At 40.0% G+C, this 27,244-nt stretch overlaps 1 protein-coding gene across 1 annotated transcript; it reads right to left on the bottom strand.

Annotated features, from left to right (window-relative positions):
* Window positions 1–387: 387 nt before the first annotated feature.
* KCNG4 (potassium voltage-gated channel modifier subfamily G member 4) lies at window positions 388–18,926 on the bottom strand. The gene is made up of 2 exons (XM_009277293.2): window positions 18,177–18,926; window positions 388–1,447 (listed from the first exon to the last, which is right to left on the bottom strand). Exons 1-2 carry the CDS (start codon window positions 18,924–18,926, stop codon window positions 662–664), a joined length of 1,536 nt encoding a protein of 511 aa, XP_009275568.1. The 3' UTR covers window positions 388–661.
* Window positions 18,927–27,244: the final 8,318 nt, after the last annotated feature.

The raw sequence follows: 27,244 nt of genomic DNA, 5'->3' as shown, positions 1-27,244 counted from the left end.
AGACCACAACTGCATTTCAAGCAAATTCTCTTGCAAACACTATGTATTTTATACAATAGCAGTGCAATTGGTTATTTATAGATTGATCGTCTGGCTACAGGCAAACTTTGAAAGTTTTCACATACATACAGTGCTTTTATTTTAAGCTTATTAGTGGCTTTAGATACAGAATTCAGATTTGTATCGAGGCTTCTTCTGTATGCCTGGTGGATGAGCATTGCATAAACAACACTGGTGCGTAGCCCTGAAAGAATCCATTCTAATGCTTGGCTCAAGATGTTAATTGCAAGAACATTGGAAACTCAAAGGCAAATAAAATAACAAGTGTATTTGTGCCAACAGAATCTGTTTTGTTTGTTGCTCGTTCAATATTAGGTATTCAGCAAGATACATGACTGGCAGAGACAAAGTTTATTCTTATTAGTCATAGAGAAGAATGAATATTTATTATTGAATAAATTCTGACTTTTGACATTCTCAAAACCTCCAGCTCCATAATGATGTGTTGGAGCTAGCTGCGTTGGCTTGACTGCTTATTATACCTATGCTGGCAGAGAAAATTAGCATCGTAACTTATGTTGTTGCTTTGCTTTGTGTATTATGTTGACATACATATGTGTATATTTCTATTCCTGTCCTTGGGAACGTTTTACAACCAGGCTTAGTTCCCTGTGTAAATGTATTTGACTGGTGATGCTTGATCCTCCAGGATCAAGCTGTCTGTCTCATTGAAGGTGTCACTTTCACTAGAGTGATTGGCATTTTTTACTCTGTGTAGCCGAGACTGCAGTCGTTCATGTTCTTTTCTCAACTCCGAGTAGGAATGGGAGAAAGTGTGGAATATTGATGTTGCAGGAAAAGACATGATGAGAATCCCACTGAGGATGCTGCTTAAAGCCACCATCTGGCCTGGGATGCTCCGTGGTACCATATCTCCATACCCCACAGTGGTCATTGAAATGATAGCCCACCAGTAAGAAGCAGGTATGCTTGTAAATTCAAGCACCTTCCCGGATTCATTCTCGGCGAGATAGACCAAAGGAGAGAACAGAGTGACAGCCACGCATAAGAAGAGTAAAAGCAGGCCAAATTCCCGTGTGCATCTCCGAACTGTGAGGCCCAAAGTCTGCAAGCCCAAGGAGTGTCGGGCAAGGCGCATTACATACAAGATCCTCAAGGCACGTAAAACTCGTAGCACCAAACCAACCTTCTCCAAATATGTGTTGCTGCTTGGCCTGTCATCCTCCTCATTTGAGTCATCCTCTGAGAAGATGAGGGAAATGTAATAGGGTGAAATGGCCAAGAAGTCAATGATATTTAGGGGTCCTTTGAAGAACTGACACTTGCTCTTTGCCTGAATGAATCGGAGGCAGAACTCCAGGGAAAACCAAGCCACACAGATGGTCTCTATGACGAAGATGTAATAGCACTTCTGGGAACACTCGCCCTGACACAAAACAAAAAGAGAATTAAATAAAAGAACAGTGTGTGAACTGGCATCCAAAAGCACTAAGGAAGAAGCAATATGTATCTGCTTGAGTCACTGGTATCAGAAATGAACAAATCCCAGCTAGCAGGTGTCGTACGGCAGCCATCTTTTAATGGTGTATAGACAATAATGAGCATGTGAAGTATCTGAATGAGCAGATATATCTACCTGCTTATTTTTATTATGTTGCTTCTTCCAGTCTAAATGAATGAAACTCGTCTCTGTATAAAGTCTTGGCATGCAGCCTGTAAGTCCCAAATGAGTCCCACTTTCTGCTCTCAAACAGAAATTAATTTAAACTTGACTGGTTTATAAGCCTGTACAAAAATCAGTTTCTCTTCGAAAGAAAGATTAATGTTTGAATGTCTCTGTAAACTTCTGGTACTGTTCAATGCACGGTGCTTTCACAAATGCTCTGTACTCTGGTGCAATTAAAAGTGGTTCAGAGATATTCATTAAGTCATCTGGATCCTTGGCTCAGTTATGCCACATATGAATCATGTTTCTTTCTGTACATGCAAATGTTTTAATCTAAAGGAAAATAAATATCCACCCAGTAGGTGAAACTTGCCTTGAAGAATCCTCTCCCAGCATTGAGGCCACACGCTACAAGCAGTATTTTCTCAGTTTTGTTATCAAAGGAATTGCTTTAGTTGAATTACCTTGGATTCACATTTTTTATTTTCCTGAGCTGAGCTTAAAAAATGAAACTTCTTTTGGCCTATTCCAGTGAAACGAAGAGGCAAATGTCAATTAACTCGTAATTATTGGGGTAAGCAGGAGACTACATTGAGCTTTGTCCTTTAGTGATGGGCAGCCACTAGGTTACATCCATGCAGAGAGCAAGCTAACAGATGGACACATTGGTTGCAGGGACTGAGGTGTACATACTGCCTCCTTCATATGCACAAGTGTCTGCTTACTGTATTTCAGCTGGCAGAAAAGAAACCAGGTCCTGCCACCATTTTTTGCCTTATGGAAGGTAAGAAACAGCAACGAAAGCAGCATGTACTGCTTAGCAGCTGGACACCTCCCCCTGAAAGGAACACATTGTTTTTAAATACTGGTGTCACTGCTTTCTTACGCACCCTATCCATCCTATTGATAAATACATTCCTGTACCTGTCCAGAGAATTAATATGTTCTTAAGAAACCTGGTCTTGTGATTGGACTAATGCTGGTTTTTTGCTTTTAAGCATTGTGAATAAGTTTATTGAAGAATTCCACCTAACAGATACTTGTATGATATTTTCACAGTGGCATGCTGCTATTTACATTAAGTCCTTGCATCGGTGCAAATATTTGGATTACAGTTCTAACCCAAACCCAGTTCAAGTGAACTGGAGTCTTTCATGGACTTTGGCTGACTTTGAAGCACCCTTGTGTGCTTTTCTTTGCTGAGCACATTATCAAAACACTGGCATATGAAGTGTACGGGGTTTGGATTTTTGGTGAAGATGAGAAATCTCAGCTATAACTGGGAACCAGAGAAAGGGATTCACTAGTATCGCAACCCTTTGAAATTCCAGGCTGGACTCTGAATATGGGTTGTCACTGCATTTGTTCCAGAAAACGCAAATGGAGAAGGCGGTAATTTCATTTTAGATTCTTAAGCTGCTTGAAAGTTAATATTTAGCAAATAGCTCTTTCCAGCTACAACTCTGGTACATGAAGGCTTTGCAAGGTTAAAGAGTCTTCTCCCTGTATTCTTGCTGAACAGGGACTTGCGTCTCTGAGATGTTCACAACTACAGAAGATCAAGCAGAACTAGGGATGATGAAGGAGGATCTGTGCAGAGAAAGAACCTCCTTTTGGGAGAGCAGAGTGGCCATGTGTTATTCAGGAATAACTGCAGACTCTTGGTTCGTGAAAGGCTTTTTTGTAACCTGTAGAATGAAGTCAGGGCTGCTGTATGCATCTTTCCTGAGAGCCTGTCTCTGAAATGAAGCAATTTAGAGGAATAGTTCCTCATATAGTGTTGCCCATTCTCAGCCAAATTTCATGAGCAATGTTGATTAAAAACACCATGGGAAACACATACTTCTACTACTAATTAAACTTACTACCAATGTTCAGTTACCCTCTGCATTGCAATGTGATGGTGGTTTTTTAGAGTGTCCCTTGTAATAGAACTACTGCTATTCTTGGGAGTAACAGTCTTTTTGTTCAGGCAGTGTTTATATCGTTGGCTATCTGAGGTTCCCCAGGTAAAATGGTAACATATCCTTTACATATATGTTCTACCCTGTCTAGCCCTCAGAACAACTTAGCTCTGTAGCACCGTTTGGGGATTTTTCCTCTTTCTGAACAGTAGACTGTCAAGATCATAATTTATCTTTTAAAGTAAACATCGCAAAAGGTAATGCAGACTTGGCCGTGCTAGAGTTACGCGTACAGGATCAGGTTATATAGCCCCATTTGAAGTCATTGCCATGGCAGTGCCGAGAGTGCATTGATGTTTGCAGAGCTGCTGACTTGGCTTGATGAGATTGCTTGCAATCAGCAGTTGTGTTAGGCAGTGTTCACTTTTTCTGAGTCCTAAATTATTTGAACAGTGCAGCCTGGACTCTGCACAGACCTGCCTGTGGTCACTGTAGTGATGTGGCCTGTGAATTATTCATTGTTCCCATCAAGATTTATTTTATTTTTTGTTAACTGGGCTGAATTTCCAGTACATCTGTTACTTATTTACCTTTATACATTTACAGGTGACATTGCTCTCAGATCATCATGTAGCTTTCACTATTCCTTCCTTGGAAAATACAAGAAAAGAAATTCTGTTTGCTGGAAGTTTTAACCATTAAGATCTAGGGTGTCTTTTGAATTGAGTGTGAAATTTCAAGGTGTAGCATTGTAAGGACTGGTTGGGAGATTTTTTTCTTCTCGCTGTCATCGCTTGCCTCAGTATTCCCCGTGTAAAGTTATGTATATTTAGAGAAAGCAATTTGTGCAGTCAGCTTCCTAAATGCGTATTTCATTTTTCAGAAGAGCATCCTTCAAATCAAACTTTTCAGGAATGTTACTGTGCATTTTATTTCTCCTTTGTGTGTAGTTGTGGATGTAAAGGACGGTGAGTTCTCCCCTGTTAGCACACTTTGTCTTTTTTATGTACTTTGCAAAAGACATTTCAGAAATGTTTGCATATGATTCAAACCACAGTCCCTTTTTCTGCTGCAGCAAACAAAAGAGTGACAATATCACAGTCTCTGACACTGTGACTAATGCAGAGAATTCTGTGCTTCATTTTTTTCAGAAGAGACAGAAAAAGAAGGATGTGTTTGCTTCAGATATGCCTACACTACGTGAAGGCATGCGGCAAAAACACCCTGTTTCTCTCAGAGGGAACCGATTTATCCATGCAGCACAGGAGTTCTGTATGGAGGTGACTAACTCGAGCCCTAGCAATAATGCAACTGGGCTGCCATCTCGCAGCAGGGCCATTTCACTCCATTGCGTAGTGTAGACGTACCGTGATTTAATCAGTCCATATACAACATCTGCCAGAAACTTCCAAGCCTCTTTCTCTGCCTGTCTCTATTTTGCTGTCACCAGTGTCTGGAAAGAGAGTGTAAGACCCTGGCTCTGTGGTATTTAATGAGAACATGTTCATTGATTTCACATTGGGAGATAGATTTCATCCAGTGAGTTTGTATGTGAATGTTTTATATATTAGGAATATTTGTATATATTACATAATATGTGTGATACGGTTTATAGAGAATATCCCTCTCTAATGTCAGTCTCTTTGAAGATTCTTGATCCTTTTGAACATCCTGTTCAAAAGCAGTGAATATTGAAATAGGAGGGAAAAAGGAAATATTAAGTACCAAAGCAAATTTCTGTTTCTCCCAGTATTTTTGATGATTTTTAGACCTTAGAGTGCTTTATGTTCCACTTACAACTGTTGTCCAAAGAGCAGGCAGAATAACATACTGACTTCAAATACTACGTTCTTACCAAAATATGCATGCCTCTACGTCAGTGGTAGATTTCAAATTTGCTGTCGTCACCAAATGTCCGTTAGCTGTTAGTTTCTTTCAGTGAACTGTCAAATTATGGCCCAAATACTCTGATCCATGAAAGGGTTTTTTTGCATAAATGGCCAATAAAGGAATTTCTGCGCCGCAATGACTTCTATATATTTCCTCTTTCTGAACAAAGCAACCACATTTGGGAAATTCTAGTGATCAGTGCCTGCCAACACAAAACACAACAACCAACTCTCTCTCTTGACCTCACCATTAACTAGAGCAGAATTCTGAGCTTTTATTTTCAGATCTTTGAGTCAAATTTGTCACTGACTGCTTTCTCATCTTGTCTGCATTTTTGCACCTAAAGTACCATGGTGTAGTGGAACGTATAAAAGCTCCAAGCCAGTATGGTGTTGACTGTGAACACGAGGGAAAGATGAGGTTTTATTTATAACTGATCACAACATATTTTGGGTGGGCTTTTTCAACAAAACCCTCTGACATGTTTTACACTACCGTAGCATCCATCAGTACTCAAACTATCATCGACTCTGACGAGAGAACAGTTATCACAAAGCCAGTGGTGTGTGAGTATCTAACTCTTTATACTTTATTCATCCTGAAGATTTAGTTTTGAACAATGCAAGAATTTATCAGGATTTATGGAACTTGTCTCTAGCTGAAATTCTACAATGTATGATATAAATGTAATAAAATGAGCGCCTGGTATTGATCTTGTGTGTGAAAAGAGCATTTGGCTCAACAATGAAGGAAACAATATTTTGTATGTAAACAGATATACTGAGCCTGATGCCTGAAATATTGAGTGATTTCTTAAATTTATAAACCACCTCAAAGAAGCAAAGTAGCTGTTTCAAACTTCTGTACCACCAGAGATAATAAGCAATTCATGCTTCCTTTTCGTTATTGCCTTCCGCTGTATAAGGCAATGGCTCATTTTCTGGGTTCTCTTAGGCGTTGGAATGTTTATCGTGTTACAGTAAAATTTCTCATTTTAGGATACTTCTATTAACTTCTCTTTAGATATGAAAAAATAGGCTCATAATAAAATACAAGAATGGCAGTACTGAGCCCCGTTAGCCCAGTGTCCTGTTCCCACAGCCTGAGAAAACAGATGCCCAAGGCAAATCTCCCAGCTGCTATTTTCCACTCCAGAGCTTTCTGAGCTGAAGGTGGTGTTCGTGTAAGCAAACTGAATTGCTCTTCTATAAAGTTCGGCCATTCTTTTATCTGCTGCCTATTGCATGGAGACTCACCTCTTTCTTTGCTTTGAACAAGGTTCCTGTTAGTCTCATCTGACGCCCCTAAGCTCTGTCACTGGAAGGGACGCTGGTTGCTTGATTGACATTTACTCGTTTCCTGCCATTTGCGATTTTGTAGACCTCTGTTGCAGCCGCTGTTGTAGCTTGTTCCCATCCTGAGGAATTCTGCCTGCCTTAGTCGTTGTGTGAAGTTGTTCCATCCTTGTTGCCTTTCTCGGGCCCTTTTCCTTTTTGAGGTGGAAGGGACCGAGACTGCAGTTTTAAAGTGTGGGTGAACTGTAGGTTTATATAGTCAAATTTACATCCAGTTTATGATCAAGAATTCAATAAATTTTGCTTTTTATTGTGCACTCCTTACAAAAGTTTAAGCAAGCTGGATCTCTGTAGGGACAATGCTTGGAATGTAATATTTCTAATAGTGAGAAATTGTGTGACTCTGGTAAGGGTTACTGCAGCTTTCTTGCAGTACCTTTTTCGAAAGGATCTGAGGTTCAGGAATTCAGCACCTCCGAGGCCAGGACTGGCCAGGGTAATGTGTGGTGGCTAAATCTCAGACCTCAGTTGCACAGGTGTGTTTACAGAAGAGAAACTTATTCACTAACTGAATTCAAGCTAAATGAACTTGAGATACGTGCCACTCACAAGATAAAATAAATAAGATAAATTTCCTGGCCAAGTGCCCTCTTAGTTTACCAGAAACATTAGTTAAGGCATAATGACATCTAGGATAATAAACAAAACCAGATCTCAGAGTTATGCTGCACTAACCTATCTTACAAGAGATATAAATGTCATCTAGCAAAAATAATATCTTTACATGCATCAATAATTGTAGCAATGCCCAGGGAGACTGAATCAGAATTTCCCCTGCGGAATATATATCTTGTCTATCCACCTTGGTTTTCAGATGCAACTCACTTTGTTACATTTTCTAGACAAGGAAAAAATGTATTATTCATAGATAACTGGATGAGAACACCAAGGAACTATTCTTATGCCTTCAGGGTCTGCTCTGTGCTGCCCATTTGTGTCCCACTTTGTTGCACTCTAAGACACTTTATAATTAAAATATGCTCTGGAAAACTTGTTCTGAATCGTTACCTGATCTGCCAATTAATCCCCTACTGCCCAAGATTTACCCCAATACCTTTTGCAGTGGATATTCACCCTTTAGTCCATTGTAAGGTGTTTTCCCATAAATGCTGAAGCAAACACAAAACAGAGTGATAATCTATATTTTGCAAATCGCACACTTCGGTATGTTCCTCTTGTAAAACCGTTTGAGGATTCTGAGCGTTCGAACCTGAGTCTGTCTGGCCTGTTAGCAGCTGAAGGCTGTGTTGCACATTGATAGAAAGGGTGTCAGGTTTTACCTCTGGTCCCCTCACCAGTATCAACTGGAACAGATCTGTTCTTTCTAATCCTCTGCAGAGCACCGTGGAAATCAGTGGCACCATTTTGATGGTAAGGTAGTGGCTGACTACTTACCAGCAGGCTAGCAAAGTTTGGCACTTTTCTGAAAAGGGGTGTTATATCCCTGCCTGCTCTATATTGTGGCCATGGACTCTTCTTGTTTTGTTACTGATTCTTAAAAACAAAAAAACCCCAAACAAATCCTTTTAAAGCAATTTCTGGAGTGTAAAACAGGGAGCTGAAACTATCTGAAAACCTTAGAGGGAGGCATGCAAAGTTTCTCTTAATCTGAGGAAAAATGGGGAGAGAAATCCTGTTGTTCCCATTATATTGGAAGTGCAGTGCTGCAGCTGTATTGGGATAGGAATTGGATAGGTACCAACTTTCTGCCCTTGGTGTGACTGACTCTAAGTGGAATTTCATTGGCAGCAATCTGAACCTGTTTTCCGTGGTGTGTAATTTGGGATTTCACACAATCTAGAAATAGGGTGGAGTCTGAGGTGTAAGACAGGCAAACCTGCAGCATTCCTCATGATCTCCTTTCTGTGCTTGCCAGTTAACACTGTTCATGATGACGTTAGTGATTTTAAGTGTTTCTTGTGTCAAATAATCTATTTCCTAGTTAAATGGCGAAAGTTGCACCAATGCTTGTAGAACACTTTGCTAATAAGTACGGCTAGATCAGTATATGGATTATTTCAGAATCACGTCATCCCTACAGAGATTAATATTTTCAAAGCTTTAGAGTGGAAATCAACACGTACATCAGCAATAAGTGTGTATGTTGCTTATACAGCTTACTTATGAGAAAGGCAACTGATATTATTTATGAAGCCAAGTTGATAAAAGTCCTTGAACCCAGCTAGAAGTCATGATTGAACCACTGTATGTAAACACTCTCACTCCCAGTGTGTAAACACTCTCATTCCCAGGGTATATTTATGGAAACCAGCTGGCTCATCATCATAAAACAAATGAGCAATGGACAGAAAGGATCTGAAACCTCTTCCCAGCTAGATCCACCCTAGATGCAGTAGTGATTGCTTCCGAGTAAAGGCTGTTTTGGTGTTCAGTCACCCATACAAAACAGTCTCAGAACAAAGCAGGGAAGGAACTCTTAAAGCAATATGCTTGATTCTTCTTGATTCAGACTCCTGTTGGAGTCCTAAAGGAGAGTTTCCTTAAACATAGGACCTGGACCTGCTTAGCACTCTGCAGTCGAAGGCTAGGTTGCCAGAACATCATCTTTCACACCAGAAATGTGCCTGGCTCCATGGCTTATACAAGGTCAATTCACATCTGCTAAACCTACCCTGGCAGGTCCAGATTTTGTTTGGCACATTCAAGTACAGCCAGTTACTGCTCAGATCCTTCCCTCTGATAGACACACTGTTTTGTGGACAGAGGCCAGTGTCCACTGAAGTGGTAGCAGATGGGATCAGTCTGTATTGTGCGTATCGACCTGCCTTCTGCCTGCTTGTGCTATCCAACACTTAGTAGGGAGGCTTATCTCAGCAAGACTGCTCTTCTTGCAGTCTGGCCTTTTGGCCCACTCAGAGAAAAAACATTCAGCCCTCTATGTGGAGGATTTAGAATCAAAACTCGCAGGAATTTTCCTCCCTATGCCCAAGGTTGACATTTCCTGGGCAGGGTGCTGTTTTCCAGCCTTCTGCACTTCTCTCAAGGTTATACATGGGCACTGCATCCTGGTCTACAGCTTCTCCTCGGGCAATTCCCTCTGTGGAAAAAAATACGAGCTAAGGTAATAGTGAAAAAACAAGCTTCGGTTCTTGCTCTTGCCTGCCCACAAATCCAAGGTGGTGGGTCTACAGAGTGAGGCTACAAGTCTAGAGAGTGGTTGGGGAGGAGCAGAGGCAAATCAAGACCTCAGTGTAGGGAACCAAGATACCTGACCAGCTCCCGGCTGTTCTTATCCCAGTCTGCAGCAGGAAATGAACAGATGCAGGGGAGAAATCCCTTTTGGCTGTAAAATGATGATTCGGTTAGTAAGTGTTGTGCCAATCTGTGTTCCCTGCTTACCTGGAGCTGTGGGATCCAGCTGCAGTGCTGCAGGTACTGCTGAATCACTGCGACCGCATTGCCACTATTATTTGAATAATTAAACCATGCTCTGCTGAATCAAATGATGGTTAGGGAGAACTTGAAAACCCTACGTTATGGATCACTTCAGTACTTGGATTTGTGGTTACAGACTGATGCAATAAAATCAAAAGGTTTACAGCCTGATGAGAAAGAGACTGTAACCTGATTTACAGAATGATGAGCTTCTGCGTATTCTGATCACAGAACAATTTCCCGCTCACTTTGCTTTACGGGAAAGAAGTCTGGACTTATGAAAACATTTACTACAACTACTACATTTGAGGAAACTAAACGAATATTGGGATTATATTAATGTGGACAGTAGAAAGAACATAGAAGGAAATTATTATCTCTGTATCCAACACATAATTATCTCCTCTGGGGCAGAAGTGTAACTAAAATAAAATATTTCAATTAACTTTTAAGCTTGGGTCCTTATTCTGCAAACACCGTGAGAATCAGTCTGAAGAATTTGAATTTGATTTAAACCAATTGTGACCCCAAAAGTGTTTGTGTTAGGAGAAAGATGTGGAAGTATTATCTTTAACTTGGTTTTCCAGTAAAATTTAACAGGCTGCATTTTGTAACTGTGAAGAAATATAGTCAAAATGACAATCTGGGCCTTAGGAGGATGACCTTCAATTTCCAGTTTTGCTGCTGGTCAAATCATTTGCCTTGTTACTGTTTCTTCTCTGCTTCTTTCCTCACTGCATTATAAGTTCTTTGGAGCAGAAACTACTTGTTATTGTACCTGTGTAGTACAGGGTGTACAGCAGGGTTCCAAATACGGTTGAATCTGTTATAAGGGAAAATACTAGTGCTAACAGGAGATGCTGACACTGGGGGAATAAACACAACATACACAGTTCATAGCCCTGATGCTGCAATGAAATTAGCAATTAGATTTGCTCAGAATTAAAATACCAGATTGTGAATTTGACTGCAGCAGTAGACTGATGAGTCCTCAAAGATTTCCATCATACTCAAAGAGGACATTCTAAAACACATACAAATTTGGGTGGTTGTTTATTTTTAATTTTTATTTTAATACTCGATGCATTATTGCTACGAACTTGGAGGATGCATTGATTTCAAAGAGCGTTTTCCAAAGATAGAGTGCTTCCCTTAGAGGAAATACCCATCTTCCCAAAGAAGGCATTTATTAAGCAATCATCTGTGCTGAGTCAAGTGAGGGAAGTAAACAGGATTTTTTTCCTATTGTAAGTATTACAAACTTGAAAGCAGCAACAGGGAGAGGAAAGCATGATTCCCAGTGAGGCACACATGTGCTGGCACATTGAATAGCAGTTGATGGACTGCCTGTTGCAGAGCAGCTAGAACAGCTGGGTGTCCCCCCAGGATAGCGTGCAAAGCCAGGGGACTTAGTGCTGCTGGGATACAGCCAAAACTGGATGAACACAAGGCAGACTAATAATGTCTAATTGTGCTTTCTGAACGTTGGACCTTGTACTGGCAGAGCCAGCTTTTGAAAACCGTGCAGAATCCATTTACTCATTGGAGTGTCCAGCCTTTCTGAAGAAAATTGTTTTCTGTGGCAGCGAGGGTAAGCTGAGACACAGATGTTCAGCAGCGTCTACCCCCCACTGGTGCCCCTCTTTGGTTATGTTGAGCAGGGCTTAAGTAACGTGAACTTCACCAATGTTGTACATATTAGATTTAATGCTGAAATATGCAATTCTGTTTGCGGATGCTTGGAAAACAGTTACTAATAACGTGGAATTATGAAATCAGAGCCTTAACATAATGGTGCAATTTCAAGGTCAAAGCTTTTGACCTTACTGAACGGATACGCAAACCTCAAAAAAAGGCAGATCCCATAAAGCAATAATTTCTATATATATCAAAGTCCCAGGCTTGAATATTCTGATTTCTGTTGTTTCACGGCTTCTTATTTCATATCTTTCTTCAGTTGTTATTAATTTAACTAAATCAATCCACGAAGCAAATAAGTCAGCTGGATTCTACTGTGCCGAGTACACCTAGTAGACTGGGAGTTTTTTGGTGCTTCAATGAAGCACATTTTCCTACTTTAAAATGCTGCGATACTTTCATTGCTGATCAAAATGGTTAGAAGAAATCAGAATTGTACTAGATGACTAGATAATTTAGGAGAGTGAGTGGCCGCAGTAAGTGTCCTGATAAGAACTCAGAAAAATGTACTGCACAGATGCAATAAAACCAAAGCACATCCAGCTTTATTTTGTTCCAAGTTATTTCACGTCATATGTATATACCAATATATTTATAGATGGGCATGTACACATACACCTTTATGGTCTTACACTTTTAAATGAGCATTAGAAGTGTTTCTGAAAGTCAGGATTTCATTAATCTCTTTGCAATAGAGCAAGTCATTCCGGGCCATGCTTTGTGTGACGTATGCTTGTGTTAGAAGGTAAGTTTGAACACCAAGTTACTGTGAAATACCCCTGCTTTTCAGGTATATTCTGAATAGCACCCCACTTCGTTAGTAGTACTCTGTACTAGTCGTTGAAAAAGATATTTTTCAGCAGGTATCATTTTGCCCTGGCTAATCAGCTAGAAAATTCTTTTTTGATCAGTATTTTAGACCCCCTTATTTAAAAGCTATCAAAATGGTAGCCAGCAGTATCTGTCAAAATCTGACTGTCATATTCAATTTACCAAAGGTGATTGGTTCTAACCGTTGGCCAAATTACCCTTTGATGAAGAGTCTTATCTTTGCAGACTACCTGAGCAGCAGAAATAGGTTTACACTCCTCTCATTGACACTCTCCATATGGATTACTATCTCCTCCAGTCACTCCCAAGTTCTTCAGGTTTTCCTTTAATAAGTTCACTAGATATATTTAATGTTATCTGCAGGTTATGGGCAGGGTTGGAGCTTTACGTTCTAATGCTTTTGTAATGGATTTCATAGCTTGAATACTGAGAGTATATTCCCCTTGCAAGCATATCTTCATATGTGGAACTGGCTAGGTACAAGTCAATGTGAATTTTTACAATTAACGTATTCAGCTGTGGCAATGGTAACCCTGATGAAACAAATATCTTGTTTGATTTTCCTTCTCTTCACCGTAAGACCAAAAAATTGTTTTTTCCCCTATAAAGTAAAATTACTCCACTTTTAAAGAAAATGTGTTTCTCGGCAGTTTCCTCTAGTGTACAAGCCAAATATGCTGGTTTTAGTATCATACAGACAACATCAGCAACATCAAACATTGACAAACGTTAAGTCAGGCCCTCCAGAATAATGGTGTGGAATGAAAAAATAATTTTTAAATGATTCTATATATTAGGTACTGGATTCTTTTCCTCTGTTCATGTTTTCTGGATTCTCAGTGCAACCAGAGACTAAAAACTTACTCTTTTAAAAGGAATTAGATTTTCACATAATCAAATGACCCCAGGAGTGGGAGCTTTAAAAAAATGAATATTCTAAGTTTCAAGATAAAATTATTAGGTCTGGCAATACTTGTTGCAGCTTACGTTGGTTATGTTTCATTAGGTTATATACAATACATAAAACAATTACAAGCTTGTCAAGGTCAGTTAAGAGCAAATACAAAATTTAGTAGTAACAAGGTCTGACCACTCACTGATCACCAGAGAAGAGAGGGAGAACAGAGAATAGACATCTCCTTTTCTTTTAAACTACACTTACAACATCATGTAAGCGTGATTTACTGGGAGCCGTCTGCACTGGGAGAAAATTATTTGGTTGTTACTGGTGCTGAGGGACAGGGAATGGAAGCGTCTGGGGTTTCTTTTTCTTCTCCCCTGCCCGACCTTAATTTGCTTGCCTTCCTGAAGAAAAGACCTTGCTGTATCCTTTCTGCTGAGTCATTTCTCTAGAGGACGCCAATTTTAGGGACTCATTAAAAGAAATACCTCTTCCTAAAGAAAATCCCAAGAGTGCTTCAAAGCACTGTCCAAGCTCTTTCTGTGGTGGTTTTATTCCGTAGTTTTCTGGTAGAATTATGGTTTTTTCCTTTGGGTTAGATGTGCTGAGCAGTGACTAGTTCAGTTACACCTCTTGGATCCTGATTGTAACTCTTATGTGGGACTGGGACTTTCGGGGGACTTTGATGGGACTTTTGCCTTGTCTCTGGTGGGATAATCTTAATTCTTTCATTTGAGGGAAATACCGGTAGATTTTGTCGCTTCAGCTTTCTTATCCTGTATGCATAGTCTCTGATTCAGATTTGTAGTTCTCTCAGGCTACCTGTTCAGATCAATAATAAACAGAGTTCCTCACCTCCAAATATGCCTTTTTTTCTATCTCTACATACACACGTGCCTTAGTACATTTTGGTGATACTATATTTGCTTCCTTACTGAAGACAGTTTGGTCTCCATAAAGGGCAGATGCAAATATCCTAGAAAAGGACGTACTGCCATTGGAGGATGTGACATTTCAGTTGTTTTATGCCCAAATAACATAATTTGTTACTAATGAGTCCTCTTTCATTAGCATCATGTATGATAAGTCCTTTTGTATATCTGTTTCATGGTCAGACTTAAACTTGAGGTCACTAGAGCTGTACATTTACTGCTCCAGAGTTTTCCTGAACTTTTGGCTTCCTTCGCCTGGGGCTGTTCCCTCTGGGTTGGGATTCACGGCAGGCGCTTGTGTGATATATAGTTACAGAACTGTTTGCCCATCTATCTGTGTTTTTCTTTCATATCTCTAATGAGGAGGTTCCTAAATGTCATTTGACATATTCTAGTGTGTGCGTGGCATCAATTATAACTCGTTCTTTATTTTACTTTCAGCTGTATTCCTACCTTTAAGCTAACCCTCCCCTCCCTTTTCTGCTGCCCATAGAGATGGCTCCTTCCCTCCCCTCTGGTTGCCAGGGTGACTGGGCTTCCCTGATGCGGATGCTCTTGCCTTGGCTCCTTGCCATCCCTCTCCCGGAGACTGGAGTTTTCGCTTTCCCTCGGATGGTGAGGACTCCTGTTTGCTCTTCTGCCTGCCCAGGCAGCTATTCTCCCTTCTAAGCAGACCTGGTTTAGCAACAGCTAAAAGGACAAGTGAGTTCATGTGCCTGCAGGGTGGGATCAGCCAAGCCTCTGAGTGAAGTGGAAGTCACCTTATATGATTTTTCCTTTTTTTTTTTTTTTGACTCTCATCCTTCTCCTTGAGCTGGAGTCCAGCCAGTTGTCACTCTCTTAATGTGGCTGTGATGATGAGAAAAAGGACCCTAAAGTGGTACATATGCAGCAGAGGTAAAGCCTTTTTTACTTGTATTTCAGAACGGATAAATTCAATTTCCAGTGTTAGTGACAGTGGAAAACAGATCCTTGCAGTACTTGTAAGCACATTTACGCACAGAGGTTTTGCTAAGCTTTAACTCAGAAATGAATAAGCCTCAGGACAGGGCATCTTTGAATGCAGGTGTGGAATTACAGGTTGTTCAGAAACTTTATTGAAGGAATTTGACTGGTTTTTGTCACTGAGCAAACAGATATTGTGTGATCTTTATGTTTAGCCCAAAGAGCCAAAATTTCAGATGCTACATGCCTGTCCCAGGCTGCAGGTAAATATGGCCCCATCTTGGAATCACTTTCAGAGGTCAGCAAGTGAACAATTTTGGGTTACAAATCAACGTAGAGTTGCAATTTGCCTGGGTGTGACTCAGCCACGACTAAGAAGTAGTATTTTTAGTCAATTAAGATCTCAGAGTTATTTGTCCAGTTCTAGCTAAAATGCTCTTTTGAGATCCCAGTAAGAAAATCTTAGGTGTTGCAGGCTAAGAATTTAGGGATGGAAATTTAGGGAATTTTCCATCCCTGGGGATGGAAAAACTACTATTTATTAGTTCCTATTCTCTGCTTTTCCACAAGGCATGAGTATTTTATCTCGTATATTCCCCTATGTTTTCTCTGGCATAATTTTAAATGATTCAAATAATAGGACTTTTAATACTCTGTTCTGTGCCTCTGGGACACAATGACAAAGTGCATTAGACTGGTGCTGTAAGTGCAAATTATGTATTGTTTCCAAATATTTGGACAAATGTGGTCCTTTGCTCAAGTTCATCCTTCATCCTCTCCTCTGCACTTTAAACATTCCATCTTCTGAGCTTGTTTCAATCCAGTTTGCTTGTTTTTAAAGTAGTGATTTATATGCAGATCTCTAAGTAGTAATGAAATCTGTGTTTTATAGGAAATCCAGGAACAGCAGCTACACTGCAGCTACCAGATATAACCCTCAACATGCTTCCTGTTCTAACACACGGTTAATTATTTTTAAAACACACAACATATTACATCTAGCTGAGCTCTGAAACATTATGTGCTTGTTCTTTTGCATGAAAAGTATTTATAAAAGCTTCTTCTGCAGTGCTTGGGAAATTAAGATAAAATGCATCGGGCTACTTCCATTAACAAAGTTAGCAGGAAGCACTTGCTAGAGCAGAGTTTGTAATGTTTTTACATCTAGCTGTAAGAAGGGTGTTCTATATTTAAAGCACTTCCTTGGAAGAAGCATTGGAACAGTGTTACAGTTTTTCCTGCCAAAAGTAATAGCTGTGGAAGGCTGCAAGAGCACCAGACTTACTACTGAAAGGTAATAGTCTTCCTATGCCAATGTAAGTTAATATTCAAGGGGTTAAATGGAACAGGGAATGAGCTTAAATTTCAGCCTTCCGTGCAGTCCTTAGTTTTATTCAAAGACATCAAATATCATGACATATCTTCACCATGACTCTGCTGCTTTGACTTACTGCTTGAGCAATAAAATACGTACAGATTTTTGTATTGTGCACGCCATGCTGTGCTATAAATGTAAAAATGACTTTATTCATCAATATATGACACTCTGCGGAGTGTCTTGTCTTATAGCAGTGGTTGGGGCAGGGAGTTTATTTGACCTGGATTTCCTCAACACTTCTGGAATGGCAGTGTGCAAATGAAGTACAGGATTCATTAAAGAGATTAGTCGAGGTTATTTGATTAATTTGGACATTACTACATCTGAAATAACTTGGGATTGTTACTTTCCTCTGTTTTATTATTAGAATAGCAAATCTTTAAAATGCTGAAATAGTCACAACAACGTTATAGAGAAGATCCTTCATGTATGACACAGGTTTGATTTATCTGCCCTGAATTAATGTGGATGACTTACTTGAAAAGGGTTTAAATGCAGTTAGCAGTTCAGCTAGTATTTGGCACTACTCCTACTATATGTACATATATATGTGGGCAAATACAGAATTCTATTAGCATGGAATCACGATTTTTGGAGGTGCAGCTTTTAAGTATCAGTATCTGTGAAAATACTTCATCTGTCTCTCATGCTTTAATCTTTACGCAACGCTTTAATCTTTACGCAACTTGTGAAATGTAACATTATAAAAATTAATGAGTATTTCTTCCTCTTTAAAGATTTGACTGTATTATCATAAGGGAAGATACCCGGCTATTTTAAAAGTAAAAATGTCAGAGGAAAATATTTCTTTAGCTGATGTGTCCAAACGAGAGATTGCTTTTAACTAGAGAGTAAGGTGTGTTGGAGAGAAAACTCCACGATATTAGTTTGAGAGTCTCAGTGCTAACAAGTTAATATAACTTACACTAGCAACTGCTTCTTAAGAAGGAAGAACAATGCCGTATTAGAGAGCTGCAATATCTATTCTGTCCAGAAGCTCTTTCCTGTGTTTTAGCTAACAATTATTAAAATACTTTGTTCACATTATTCTTAACTGAATATCACTTTGAAAATGATAGAACTAATTCAAGCCATTGTTGCATTTTCTGTTACAGACCATTCTATTACCAGCGACAGGTTTGAACCTCATCGCTATGGATTTTCTGTATCTCTTTTATCTTTTTAATGATGTATGCCTAGCAAGACAGATAAATTTCTTTTAATTCTGTAGTTAGACCAGTTAAAAAGGACTTACTTACCCTGTCTTCTTCAGCTCTTAAGTCTGGCATTGTGCTAACACAAAGGCTTATAGCTGTGGTGGCCACAAAGAGAATGGAGAGACAAGCAAAGACTTTGCCTGGGAGTCCTGACTGGGGATTTTCTACCATATCTCTGAGTCTGGTCATAAACTGTCCAAATTTGGTTTTCTCATCCAAGACACATGTAGCTTCTTTGCTGCTCCGAAGCTCCTCTTCTTTGCGTACCTCGGCCAACTCCTGCAGTTTTTGAAATAGTTTTCGAAAGCAGCAGTTCTCCAGGTTGGATTCCTCAATCCCCCAGTATCTCAGCTCCTCCTGAAAAGACAAGGCACACATGTCTCTTAAGAGCATCAGCTTTCCTGCCGCTAGAAAGCTGACAATCATCCCAAAAGCATTGGGATTCCTGTCAAAGAAGAACTCATGGGTGTCTTCATCGTAATCGTCACACAGCTGAATTATTTCTTCATAGCTGCTGCAAAACTTAAGTTTGCTCAGTCTGGTCAGGGGAAATTCATCTAAAGTACTCCAAGGTAGCAGGTACTTGATGCCTCCAACATTTATCATGATCTCTGTCTTTAGATCGACTGCAGAGACTTGATCAGGATGGTAAATCCTCCTGGCTCTTTGGTAACGGACCCCTTTGACAGAAGGGGTTTCAACGGAGACAGGAAAGAAGTGGCTCAAGGAATTACAAGAATTGTAGCTAATGTTACTATAGTCTTGGTCACTGCCTCCGGAGAGAATAGGCATCTCTAAGAGTTCTCACTGGGACATCCGAAATGGCATCAGAGCAGGGTTATCTGTCAGCCAAAAGATATAGGAAGGAGGAGAAAACATAGTAGAGGTTATTGCAAGAGAAAAGGTGTTTCAGGCTACTTTCCTAAATCACAAAATTAATGAGTGCCAGTTTTGTAAGTAAAAGTCACCTCTATGCTTCTTCCTGAAATCTGCAGCCTGTGAATGCGATTTGCTTTGCAGCCTCATTGGTTGTCTGGCAACACACAGACACAGAGGAGAGCTAAAGCCTCGTTCATAATTATCGTGAAGGGTCGGATGCCTGCAAATCCAAATGTGAACAGATCGGTCTCTTCTCCCAGCAGATCTCGGTCATCATTAGATCGTTGTATTTTCTGGTGGTTGTCGCGTTGTTTTCTTGTTTCTATAAACCCTTAAATACATGCTAACTCAACTAAGCTGCTTAATAGTTATTAGAGTTAGAGTGGTCAATTACCTGCCATCAGCTGGATGTGAAGTTCTTAATTGCTTTAACTTGAATGCTCAGATTGCAATTCCTCTTCCTTTCACTGCACGCCTGTTTTGCCTGCCTCTCAGGCGTATTGCAAGGATTAGCTAGTAGGTGTTTGTAAAATGCTTTAAGAGGTAAAGTGCTGTATAAATGATGACTATTCTTATCAACCCGGTCTCATGTGACTGCGAATTACTGAGAAGATACAGGGAACATTAACCCACCCTGGAGAAAACTTTGTTAGACAGGCAGAAAGCAAAAAAGTATTTTGTCAGCTCAGGGAGGGGGGGAAGCAATTGAAAGACACCTTCCCTTCACTTCCCCCTTTCAGGAACAAACCCATGTTTTTGTTCATAATCTCCAAAGATTCAAAGGCATTTATTACCGCAAGACAGTGAACTGCAAAAATTGCAAGGAAACTTCCCCGAAGTTACTTACCATCGCACCACAGGCTGCTGCCCGGTGCCTGGCTTCCCTGCAGGTGAAGTACACATGCCGCAAACTGATCAGCTGTCCTCTGAGTTACGATCCAGCAGAAAGACCTGGGGATATTTTATGGTATTGATTACAGGAAAAATCACTATAGCACTCTGGAGATCGCAGTCTCTTTCTTCTTTCCCTTTCTCTCCTTCTTCCCTGGAAGGGGAAAATATTCGTATGTGTTCATATAATATATGTTGTACTAAAAGATCCTTTGCAAAGGAGCCAGTGTCCTAAGTGGCAGCTCCTCTTCCTGACTCCTGGGGCTTCCTGGTGAAATATGCTGAGTGAGAGCTGGTGGATCCTGCCCGCTCCCTGTCTCTCCTCTGTTTCCCTTGGGACTGTCAGTGTGGTCCTGGAAGAGGAGGGGAGAGGGAAGGGGGAAGGGCTTAGAAATAATCTCTCCAGCATCACTCCGTCTATTCAGCAGGCAGCAGGCAGCAACTGGGTAAGAACATGGAGTACAAGGACAGTCTCCAACTAATGAGGTTTAATAATAAGTAAATTCTGGCAAACCTACTTAATAAAACAATTTCAATGTCTATTAACTCCTTCCCTTGTAGTCATACCACAGTTGCTTGCTCTGGAGACACCAGTCAAATTTATCGGGAGCAGTTTCCATGTCCTGCATCCCTCTTGAAATTGGGATTTGCTCTTAGATATCCCTAGATGAAGTGGGAAGTTTTTTGGGTCCATGGATGCTGGGCCTCAGCATTCCTTTGGCTACTAGGGACGTGCTTTCCTCCCGTAAAAGAAAGGGTCTCTGGCATGCAAAGAATAGCTGCTGAGCACTTTCTTTTCCAGATCTGCAGTGCTTTTCCAACAGCCAAGAACTTTCTCCTCTCTTCTTTACAGATGATGGGAAATCAAACATAATCCTTTTCTGACATTTCTCATACATGGCTGTAGGGGGGGTGGGCTTGCTGTAATTCTTTCGGGTTCTGTACTGCCAGAAGGTCTTGGACTGCCTCAGTCTAAAATTGGGATGACATTGATTTGACCCATATTCTACTTGCTTGGCCTCAGTCAGTGAGTTCAAGAAGCCTACGATCAGATCCTATTGACAAGTACCCTCTGTGGTACTCCCAAATGCAGTAAGAAATGCCTTAGCTTATGTTTATCCCCAGTGTGGCTGAAAGCACTGAATCTGAATCCTATTACTAGAGGTGTGTGTGAATCTGTAGGATTTACATGTCCCCTGTGAGTATGAAGGTCGCGTGGAGAAGTGTTATGAGCTTGGATCACAGAGCTGCTTTTCTGCCATTTGCACAGTGGGTACAAGGTGCAGGTGGTGCCCTTTGCTTGCACTGTGCTACTTACCCTTGTAACGTATGTGGGACTTGTGCACTGCTGAACTGACGCACCTTGGAAGCGGATGTTGCAGCTGTTTATCAGCGCTGAGCAATGCTGTGGCACAGCCTAGGATGGGAAGCCTTTGCTAATTGGACTTTTTGGCACATCTCTCTTGGCCCACGTGGTGCCCAGAAGATTAACTTCTTATCAGGCTTCACCACTGGGGTTTTCACTCAAGTCCTAATTATGCCATCCACAGAGAAAGACCAGATAGACGCCTGAAGGCAACTGAGTTCTGGGAGCATAGCTTAAATCCTAGCACCTTTGTGCAAGATGCAGTTTGCTCTGCCTCTCAGTCTTTCTTATGGATTATTTTTGCAACGAAAAAGCAAACCTATTCTAATTAACTTTGGATGGATTGTTTCACAAAAGGATAAAACCAATTAGCATTTCCTTCTTACCTTGTGAAGCCCTTGTGTGGTGGTGTTAAAGGTTGTATTTCTGAAACCAGCTGACAAGAAGGTGAATAAATCCAAAACAATGAGTAAATGTTGTATATAACTGAGTAATTTGTTACTTATTTATCAAGAAGTACATATATTTTAACTTTTAAGACTTCACTTCCAATACTGGGTACTCTAATATTTGCTTTATTGGGATCTGCAGCTGTGTCTGTAGCTAGATCAGGACTTCATTGCCGGCTAGAACCATACGAGTATCTGTCAGTCAGTCCTTAAGAGTCACCTGTCTTCATAAATGAGACAGAGAAAGTATAGAAATATTTTTATCTAAATTTTATTAATGGGAGATGAAGGCACAAAAAAGAGACATACTTTATTTGGTGTCTGAGGAAGCCGGGCCCTGAACCCAGCTCTGAAGGTCTTAAACATGTAACTTACCCCCAAAGCTGTCCTTCTGCCCTGGCCGGTCTCTGCCTTCTGTTCTCCTGGATCCTACTACCATGTCTCTATGAGAGACCCCTTAGTAGTGGAGTATCTAAAACTATTAATGCTGATACCCCAAATTGAAATCTCTCCCCAGGTGGGACAGGCATATTCCTGGCTCAATTCTAACCTCTGCTGGCTTGTTTTTTCACTTTTTTTTGTTGTTTTTCATAACTACTGCTGTAGTTTTCCTGTTAAATTCCCTTTGGACCTGCCCTATTCATTATGAAGTTCATAATCTTCATTCAGTTTTTCTGTTCTCTATTTCCTTTACAGTTTCTGGAATTGCTGTCTCCTTGCTCCTTAGCCATCTGGTCATGTCAACTTCTTTTACATGCCCTTTATGCCTTAAATGCAGTTTCCATATGCTTCATTTATTTGTTGACATGAATGTCATTCCTCTCTCCGCCCTGTTGTTTCCCCCCTTTTGTTGTTTTGCCATTCTACTGTAATTTGTTTTAGACCTGTCTCTCGCATCCGCTTTGTACAAGGGCAACATGCTACTGCTGAGAAGAAAGCTGAGCAGAAGAGGTAGTTCTACCCCAGTGGCTCCAGGGACAAAGCAATTGCACGCTGTTGTACAGCTCTCTCAGCAGGACTAAGCCTAACCCTATGTAAACCAAGGTTAAAGCCTCAATCTAGGCTGTATGGTAACTGATGGTGTAACTCTTACTGAATTCAAATTCAAACACACAGAGCAGAGATCTACTAGGCTGGCTTGAAAGTTTGTGGGTATGATGGTGCAGTTATCATCACGTCCCTGTGACACGCACAGGAGAATCTGGTAAGAGACATCCATTACGGTGAACAGATTTTTCTTACGTAGTTCAATAATGAAATCATTAGCAGGACTAGTATTTAGATATTGATAATAGTTAAATGCTGTAGAAGATGGGAAAGCCAGTGACGTTCACTGGCACTTGCTTACCTATGATGTCATCTCCTGTATTTTGTTCTCTGCAATTATGCCAGAATCCTGTAGCAAGCAGCAGAGACATACAGAATATAGATATACAGAAGCAAGCACTTTTTTCACAAAACACATAATAAAACTGTAGAATTTATTGGCACATGATGTTGTGGTGGCCAAAAGTGTAAAGTATTCCGAAAAGGACTGAGCAAATTTATGCAAGGAAGGTCCAGCAGGTAGATCCAACGTCTGGCACGGAAAGTCAGTAATCCACATATTGCTGGGCAGCAGGGAGGTATTTTACCACAATGTATATGCTTGGCCTGTTCTGTTTTTTCCTAGATTTTTGATAGATGATGCTGCTGCACAGACCCTGGTGTGACCCCGTGGAGATGTTCTTATGCTGAGAAACCTGAGGAGGGTGGCCTAGGCTCTACTAGTTTGGTCACGCATTTCTGGGTTGATCATGCACTACTTACCTGACAGTATTTCTCTGTCAGAACAGCAAAAAAGAGCTGAAGACAAAACTCTGATTATAGATGTATGTGCATGTATATATATCAAGACTAATGATGTTTGTATATAATGGGCAATCTCACCAAGGGGTACACTGTACACTCTGAAATTGTATGTGCTTGCAGGTCTTCCAGTCATTCTGCAGGGAGCAGGCATGTAATTTGATAAAGGCGCTGTTGTCAATCTTCCTTCCTTCCCAACTGGGCTTTTTGTAACGCTTAAATATAATACAAAGAAAATTACTTTGCCTGGCATCTATAACAGAAGACACATTTCAGGCTTTTAAAGTCAGAGAGAAAACAAAAGTGTAAATCGAATAATTATTTAAGGAAATATGAATGCACTCAAAAAGAGGAGAAAAAATAAGAAAGTAAGTCATTTTAAAAACCCGTAATGTCTTCATTCATTGGCTTAGAAATTTTTTAAAAACCCGTCTTGTCTTCATTCATTGGCTTAGAAATTAGCCCAGTGCTGAATCTTCAGTTGGTGGAATTTTATCACAAAATTATTGGGTGTTGTTTCTTTTATCAATTGAGTATACAGTCTTTTGTCTGTGACGGATAATTCTTCTCTAAGCCTTAGCCAATGTATAGACCTGGCCTTTCCCAGGTTCTTTAGGTTTGTGCCATATGAACTCTTATGATAAATAAAATAATTTTTCATTTATTTGCAAAATAATTGACATGGGATTGAAAAGAGCATTTTAACACTCAAAAATTAGTTTAAATGCTTCCATTGTGTTCACAGGTGGTTAACATTTCTGGAAATAATTGGATTTAGATAGCCTTGTTACATGGAAATTCAAGATCTTTTCAGATCCTTGTATTACTCATTGGGCATAAAGAATAGCTTAGCCTTCTTTTCTTAGTTTAATTATGACATTACGCATTGCAAGGTAAACTTTCAGGATTTATGCCAACATTTTATTCAGTCCAGCAATGTTAGCTTCATGTTCCTGTTTATTTCCTCATAATTTGTCTTTATGGAGCAATAGAAATACCCTTTCTTGCCAAATGCCTAGTTTGTATGGATAATTAAATTGACAGTAAAGGGCTAGATTCACCTCTTCATTATTCAAGTCTTACTGAGTTGCAGCATTATTGATTCCAGCAGAATAATGCAGCAATTGCCCAGGATTATGTGGTAAATCAGGCAATGGGTACCCTTGGTTTGTTAAGCACTTTTATAATATATTGCTAGTTCATCCCAGCCCTTAGAAACCCCAGTCATGATCCATGGTCCTGTTGTGCCACAAACTGTCTTGGAAGATTGAGTCACATATTGTTGGCGGTGTTTTATTCCTTATTTCCATCCTTGTCTTTTTGTAAAAGTTGTTTCTTTTTTCTCTGTCGAGTTTGATGAAAGCCAAAAGGGGCCACTTCTCATTAGGCGAAATACCACTAAAGCAAATGAACTATTTGGAACATTTCTTTGCTATGTAAATGTAAAATAAGGTTCATATGTAACGCATAAATTTCTGTATCCTTTTACTCTTCTCCATGCATGAAGACTGAGCCTAGGAATTAACTTCAGATAAGTTTCCCAGTTTTCTGTGCTCATTTCCTCTTGACCGTCTAGAAAATTATACCTGTTAATGGACAGTAGCCAAGGAAACTAATTTCAAATGGATAATCATTCCTATGTCAATCCAAATGAATTTTGCATAAGGGCTGAATCACTTAGGTTTAAAAGGTTTTAGGGGATTAAAATGTTGTGTGGCATGGGCAGAGGAAACAGAGAGCTGAATGCCATGGCTTAGAGCTCAGTGCTATTATCTCTCCACATAGCAAGACTGATTAAGTGAGATATGCCCAGGTAATGCGAGAGTCATGCTTTAGAGGAAGATAATCTCAAGTCTTTCACAACCTGATCTAGAGAATAATTCCCTCCTGATTACAGTTCTGGTGATCAGTCTCACCCTGAGCACCACGCACAAGTTGAGCATTTGAGGAAGAAGTTTTTCTACCATCTCTGAGCACTGGTCCATTCGGAGGTGCCAAAACTTTTTATGGGAAACACGTGCAACCTTCCCTTCCTTGAGTCCAAACCAAAGGGCACATCTGTCTAATTGCATGCACATCAGGAAAAAATTTGGTTGGTATTTTTGACCTCACTGAGAGCCTAGCAACTGAGGGAATTAAAACAGAGTCCCTGGTGATAATCAGCATGAGGCTGTTGCTGATAAATGGAAGTTTTCTTCAAGAGTACAAACTTCCATTTTCTGTCTTACTCTGCAGGCAGATTTGGACTGTGCATGTTGATGTTTCTATCAAAGTTGGAAACATCTTGACAATGTAAAACCTTTGGTGAGATAAAAATTGGGAATGATATAAATATTTTTCTTACCAAATGCTTTTCATTTCAAAATTACAAAGTATTTATGAATCACACCATTTTCATGACTGGTATTGAAAGAGTCATTTCAGTGATCCACCTCAGAATCACTGAAATACCACAAATACCCAATATATAGTATTGGGTACAGCTATACACATGTAACTTCTACTATTTCTGAAGACCCTCGAAAACCTGATATTTCACTGCCATTTGAGTGTCTAGGTTGGGGGGGCTTTGCCATTTTCATGCATTTCTACAGTCGGTAACAAGAGACATGATTAAGAAAGAGAAAGCTTTGCTTCAAAGAGAAGCTATCTGAAGGGCATCTGCACAGGGATAGGTAGCAGAGAAATTGTATCTGTGCCACCATGCGTTAGGGAAAAATAACACCCATTTCAGAATTTGAAGAGGGAAATGGGCAGAAGACGATGTTGCAAATTTGCTAGGAAGAAAAACTGAAGAAACACTTGACCAGATGTTTAAAGTAGCATGAACACTGTTGTTACGTGCTGAGGAGAATGCTCACTCGGGGGATATGTATGTCTATAAGTACCATTGATTTTGGAGATCACAGGATAGTGGGTATCTATCTGTATACATAGACACACACCTGACTTACTGTGCACACTAAGATGTCTGCCATCGGGCAATGCAGTATTGAAAAAGGTAATATTGTGGTTACAATCCAGAAGTTCTCTGTTTATCTCTTACCATTGTAAAATTCTTTCTTTGTCATCCCAGGCATATGACTTAATATCTCTGTGCCTTGGTTTCCTAGTCATAAATCAAATAAATATAACTACCGTGGTCTTGTAAGGAGAACTCTGTTTATAATACTAAGATATGACAGCAAGCTCCCATTCGGGGACAAGGACAGGAGGCATTAAAAAGTTGATCTTCAACTAACTATGCTGGAGAAGACTGTTTTTTAATAGGTGGGTAAGTTACTAGTAAGACTGATTGTCTGAAGTTATGTAGTTTAAGAATAAAATACAGCAATGCTTTCAGTTTTCAAATAGAAAGCAGAAACAGTGTTAAAATTACAGTAGCTACTGTGACGAACTGCCAGATGAAAACGTGAATTGCTAAGCAGGTGAGGTGGGTTTGAATACTGAATGTTGCTGATTTTTTTTTCCCTCTCCTGTTAGAGTTTATTTCTCAAATCGTTTAAAACTAGTGAAGGAAGGTCTGAGAATTTTTTTATAGTTGTTACTGGTGAGATTGATTACTTCATCTTGTTTTTTTCTAATACCATACTGTTCAAATGAACTACCGTGCAAATCCAGTTCTCCATTTATGATGCATTAAATGTCAAAAAAAGAATCATTCCAATTATATTTCT

This window comes from Aptenodytes forsteri, unplaced genomic scaffold (assembly GCF_000699145.1).
Source record: "Aptenodytes forsteri isolate BGI_AS27 unplaced genomic scaffold, ASM69914v1 Scaffold50, whole genome shotgun sequence".
Classification (NCBI taxonomy): Eukaryota; Metazoa; Chordata; class Aves; order Sphenisciformes; family Spheniscidae; genus Aptenodytes; species Aptenodytes forsteri.
The sequence above is the reverse complement of the archived record's forward strand: the minus strand, read 5'-3'. Positions and strand labels throughout refer to the sequence as shown.

Bases quoted from the DNA above. Each gene is read 5' to 3' on its own strand.
- KCNG4 (XM_009277293.2), bottom strand. From the start codon at position 18,926: ATGCCTATTCTCTCCGGAGGCAGTGACCAAGACTATAGTAACATTAGC. The intron at 1,448-18,176 runs GTAAGTAAGTCC...GTTTTGTGTCAG, and splicing joins TAAGAGCTGAAGAAGACAGG to GGCGAGTGTTCCCAGAAGTG.